The 4,311-nt window shown below is 64.1% G+C and overlaps 3 protein-coding genes across 3 annotated transcripts in view; all 3 read right to left on the bottom strand.

The window, feature by feature from the left end:
- Positions 1–60, bottom strand: part of AMSG_06733 (paxillin) — a 1,693-nt gene extending 1,633 nt beyond the window's left edge. Inside the window, exon 1 of the mRNA XM_013901331.1 lies at positions 40–60. The gene's annotated coding sequence lies outside the window, so the exon portion shown is untranslated. The remainder of the gene's footprint in view (positions 1–39) is intronic.
- Positions 61–263: 203 nt separating this feature from the next.
- Positions 264–1,776, bottom strand: AMSG_06734 (inframe stop codon). The gene is made up of 2 exons (XM_013901332.1): positions 1,720–1,776; positions 264–1,331 (listed from the first exon to the last, which is right to left on the bottom strand). The coding sequence occupies exons 1-2, from the start codon at positions 1,754–1,756 to the stop codon at positions 304–306; spliced, it is 1,065 nt and encodes a 354-aa protein (XP_013756786.1). The 5' UTR covers positions 1,757–1,776; the 3' UTR covers positions 264–303.
- Positions 1,777–1,871: 95 nt separating this feature from the next.
- Positions 1,872–4,311, bottom strand: part of AMSG_06735 (uncharacterized protein) — a gene marked incomplete at its 5' end in the record, with an annotated part of 2,633 nt that continues 193 nt past the window's right edge. Inside the window, one exon of the mRNA XM_013901333.1 lies at positions 1,872–3,960. Within this exon, the coding sequence (XP_013756787.1) occupies positions 1,923–3,960 (2,038 nt within the window). The 3' untranslated portion in view covers positions 1,872–1,922. The remainder of the gene's footprint in view (positions 3,961–4,311) is intronic.

The following is a 4,311-nucleotide window of genomic DNA, read 5'->3' on the forward strand; positions in this document are numbered from 1 at the left end:
CTAATCCCCCCCTTCCGGGTTACAACAAGAAATACGCACCTGTCGCTGGTTCCAGAGAAAAGTGACCGGTGGCTCGGGCGCACGCGAGCACTTTTTTTGGAGGAAGGGAAAAAGGAGAGGGGGGACGGGGTGAGGGGGGGGGCACGGGAACGAATGCAGGGATGATGCAGATCATCATCGTAGATGTCGTTGTATGTTGTATGGATGTAGGGGTCAGGAAGCTGGGTGTGTGTGGGGGGGTAGGGTGGGGGCACAGGAGCGAATGCAGCCGGGAGCGGGATTTGTTCATGGGCTCGGTCACCATCAGTTGAAGACGATCCAGGTGAGGATGTACTCGACGATGGTGAACGGCAGGAGGAGGATGTTGATAGGGAAGGGGAGGCCACCAAACCAGGACGATGCCTGAAAGTAGAAGCCGAGGGCGGCAACGGCCAGAGCCATGCCGGTAAAGGCCGGCGAGCCCTCCTCGACCTTGGAAGCGGCGGCAAAGCCGCGGCGCTCGGCGTAGTGCAGGACACCCTTGGTGAAGAGGAAGCCACCCTTGACGGCGGCGTGGAAGGTGGCGATGATACGGTGGAGCGTGTAGGCGATGGAGATGCCAATGGTCTGGCAGGCGTACTGGATGACCGGGTCGATCCACTTGTGGTACTCGGGCTCGACAATGCGCTGCAGCGACGGCTTGAGCGTCTTGTTGGAGGCGCGGACGAGCGTGGAGGCGATAGAGGTGCCGAGGGTGATGGCCTCAGCAAAGTGGATCTTGAGGGTGGCGACAACTGCGATGACGCCAGCGTTGATGCCGGCGATTGCGTGCTGGATCTTGACCGGGTTGCATGCCCGAAGAATGACCCGGACCTTGCGCGAGGCCAGCTCCTTCTTGGTGATCTGGTCAACATCGGCAATGCCGTCATTGTTCTCGTCCAGGAGCGAGTCCTTGCGGTAAGCCTCACGCACAATTTTGTAGTCCTCGTACAGCGAGAGGATGCAGTCGCGGGTCGTCTCCCACCCGCAGAGGCGGAAGGCTTCTACAGCAGCGATCGAGACCATGAACGACGAGCCAAAGAAGCAGACAATGAACCCAAGGCCGGCCACCGCAAACTCCTCTGGGTGGTACGGCTGGATGGCAGCCCAAAACGCAACCGCTGCAGCAGCGACGTTCTCCACGTGCGGGCCAACAACGTCGATGATCGTACCGAGCACCGCCAGCGCGGGGGCAACCTTGGCGATATAAGGCAGGAGAAACGGCGGCGCCGAGTCTTCTGCAATTTCCATGACCTCCTCCTTGCTCATGTTGTCCATCTGGACGTCTTCAGCCACCATCATCGGCGGCGGCACTATCCATCCGAAAGCACAGCCGGAATACCCAGTCGATCACCCGGCCGAGCAGTCCAGCCCCCACCAGCCACCAGCCGATCCCGATCCCAGCCCCACCCAGCCGATCCCAGCCACGCCAGCCGCCATAGCCCCCACCAGCCACCAGCCGATCCCGATCCCAGCCCCACCAGCCGATCCCAGCCCCACCAGCCGCCATAGCCCCCACCAGCCGATCCCAGCCCCACCAGCCGCCACAGCCCCACCAGCCGATCCCAGCCCCACCAGCCGCCACAGCCCCACCAGCCGATCCCAGCCACGCCAGCCGCCGTCGGTCACACCCCAACACATGGTGAGTACAGGGCATTTCCCCCTTCCTCCTCTCCCCTCCTCCCCCCTCCATATACCTACCCTCACCACCCTTCCGCTCACGGAGTTCCGTTGCCATAGCTGTTTCAGAGTGAGCTGTGTCGCCTTGACCGTCTCGTCAGCCTGCGCGCGTTTGTTCGGCGGCGGCTGCCGGTCGACGCGCGTTTGGCCGGTCACCGCACCACCATATTGACGGGCCATTTTGGGGGTTTAAGAGGGGATCACGACTAGTTCTTGGCTGCCGCTCAAAAACATTCGAGATCATGGCCATCGTAAGGTGCAAGGAGCGCATCGAGGTCCGAGTACACCGCATCCACTTGGGTGGTGGCCTTGCGGAGGCTGGTAAGATCGGTGGCTGAGAGGCAGTCGCTGTGAGCTGCCACAGCGACACGGATGCTCGGCACAGCGGCACCTTCGTCACCAAACAGATTCTCTGCGAGGGTGATGATCTCAGAAGCGACCAGTCGGACTTCGTCGCGGACGCCAGCGAGGAGCTTCGCCGCCATCTCGCCGAGGCGCGGACAGAGGTGCTCGATGGCCCAGCTGGTGTGCTCGGGGTGCCGGACCAGCGCGTCCAGGACTCGCAGTGCCTGGGCGCGAGTCTCCCAGTCGCCACCGCCGCCGTCGGCTGCTGCTAGCAGCGCGGCCGCATACTCGCTGTGGGTGGTCGGCTCCATCGCCACCAGCGCGGTGCAGTCGAGGACCTGCCAGCCGGCGAGGCGCACGCCGTCATCACCATCAGCGGCGGCGACGTGCAGGACGTTGCCGATGAGGTGGCTTGCCTGTTCTGGCGCAGCCCGCCACAGTGCAGCGGCGGTGTGGATTGCTGCAGCGCGGACGTAGCCGTCGTCATCATCAAGTCGTGCGCGGACAAGCGCGGCTACGATGCCGTCGTTCCAGCTTGCAAGCTCTGGCGATGCAACCCGGGCTACCAACGCCAACCCGCCATCGCGCGCCTCCCATCGCGGCGATGAGAGGGCAAGGACGGCAGCGTTACCAACAACTGCGGCGTTGGTGCCAGATGATGCCGCCATGGCGCCAAGCGTAGCATACAGCGCCGCCACCCTCGCCGGGCGGAGCGAGGCAACAACAACGACATGCTCGCGGACAGCTTCAAGCAAGCTGCACGCAGCAGCAGCAACATCAACGCCTCTTTCGGCTAGCATCGCGCCTAGCTCGGCAGCCGCCACCAAGCGGTTACCGGATGATTGGACACCGATGGCCAGTGCGTCTGCCAGGACGGCGCCAGCCGCGTCTGTGCCCAGCACCATGACCCCGGCCGCCCCCGCATCGAGCATGGCTAAGGCGACATCGCGTTCGGCTGTGACATGCGATGCCAGCGCCGCCACTGCTGCCTCGCCACCGCAAGCGCCGGTCACCCGGACTGCAGCTGTGAGGACTCGCGGCGCTGACGCAGCCAGCGTTCGCAAGCCCGCTGCAGTGTCGAGGGCCAGCGCGCCGACGATCGCGACTGCCAGCTCGTCAAGGCCGTCGAGCTCGCAGCGCGAGAGCGCGACGAGCAGCGCCAGCTGCTCCCTTGCTCGTTTGCCTACTAGCGCAGCAGCTGCCTCATCAGCCAGTGCAGTCCGCAGCGCCAGACTGCCCAGGAGCGCTTCACGGGCAGCTCGGGTGCCGGCATCAGCGCCGCTTGCCAGCGCCCTCATCCAGACCGGTAGCACGAGCACCGGGGCAAGAGCGACGACTGCGCCTGCGGCCACATCCCGCGCCACCAGCGCCAGCGAACACACAGCCACTGCATGACGAACATATGCCGAGGCCGAGGCCTCCATCCATACCGCCAGCTCGCCCAACGTCGCGTGTGCAGAGCTGATGAGGCGGGGACAAGCAACTACAGCGGCGAGGACCTCAAGCAGCACAACCTGGAGCGAGGCCGACGCAGTACCTGCAGCATGTTCAGCAACAAGGCGATCTACAGCATTTTCCAGAGCCCGTGCTACGTCATTGCTAGCGACGGTATGGCGGACGAGGGCGAGCGCCATCCGCACAGCGGCACCAGCAACTAGCGGGCGGGCGGCCGGATCAGCAGCCAGGGCTCCAACGAGAGCGCTTTGTGCGCGATTGTCGAGCGCAGTATCGACGCCGCCAGCCACACGGGCCACAACAACGCGTGTGGCGTGAGCAAAGTAGTTTGCATCAGGATCGTCGGCATGCAGAACCAGCGCGGCATGGATCAGCGCCGCCGTCTCTCCGCCTTCGGACCAACTTTGACGCACCGATGATGTGGACGACTCAGCGGCCTCGTTCTCGTCCATGGCGTCACTCCTGTCCTTGCTGTCACTATCTCTGTACGCAGACAATACACACGGCCTCAGCCAATGCTCTCTGGTCCTCCTGTGCCTTCCCTGTCCCAATTCCGAGCGGTGTATGTGAGCGGTTTGTGCGGTGGCTGGTAGCGTCGAGTGGAGTCGCCGTGTTCAGGCCGCATGGGTCAGACGAAGCCCCCCGTTCCGTCCCGATCGTGCACCCGATGCAACCACATCATCACCCTCTCCACCCCGAACACCATCACCCCCCACCCGATCACCATCTCCCCCCACCCGATCACCATCACCCTCCACCCGATCACCATCACCCCCCACCCGATCACCATCACCCTCCCCCACCCGATCACCA

Source organism: Thecamonas trahens (genome assembly GCF_000142905.1).
Source record: "Thecamonas trahens ATCC 50062 unplaced genomic scaffold supercont1.30, whole genome shotgun sequence".
NCBI lineage: Eukaryota > Apusomonadida > Apusomonadidae > Thecamonas > Thecamonas trahens.

What these genes read in the sequence shown, in the direction of transcription:
- AMSG_06734 (XM_013901332.1), bottom strand. Translation starts at nt 1,756, where the DNA reads ATGGCAACGGAACTCCGTGAGCGGAAGGGTGGTGAGG. An exon ending in TGAGCGGAAGGGTGGTGAGG is followed by an intron (nt 1,332 to 1,719) that starts GTAGGTATATGG and finishes TCGGATGGATAG; the next exon opens with TGCCGCCGCCGATGATGGTG.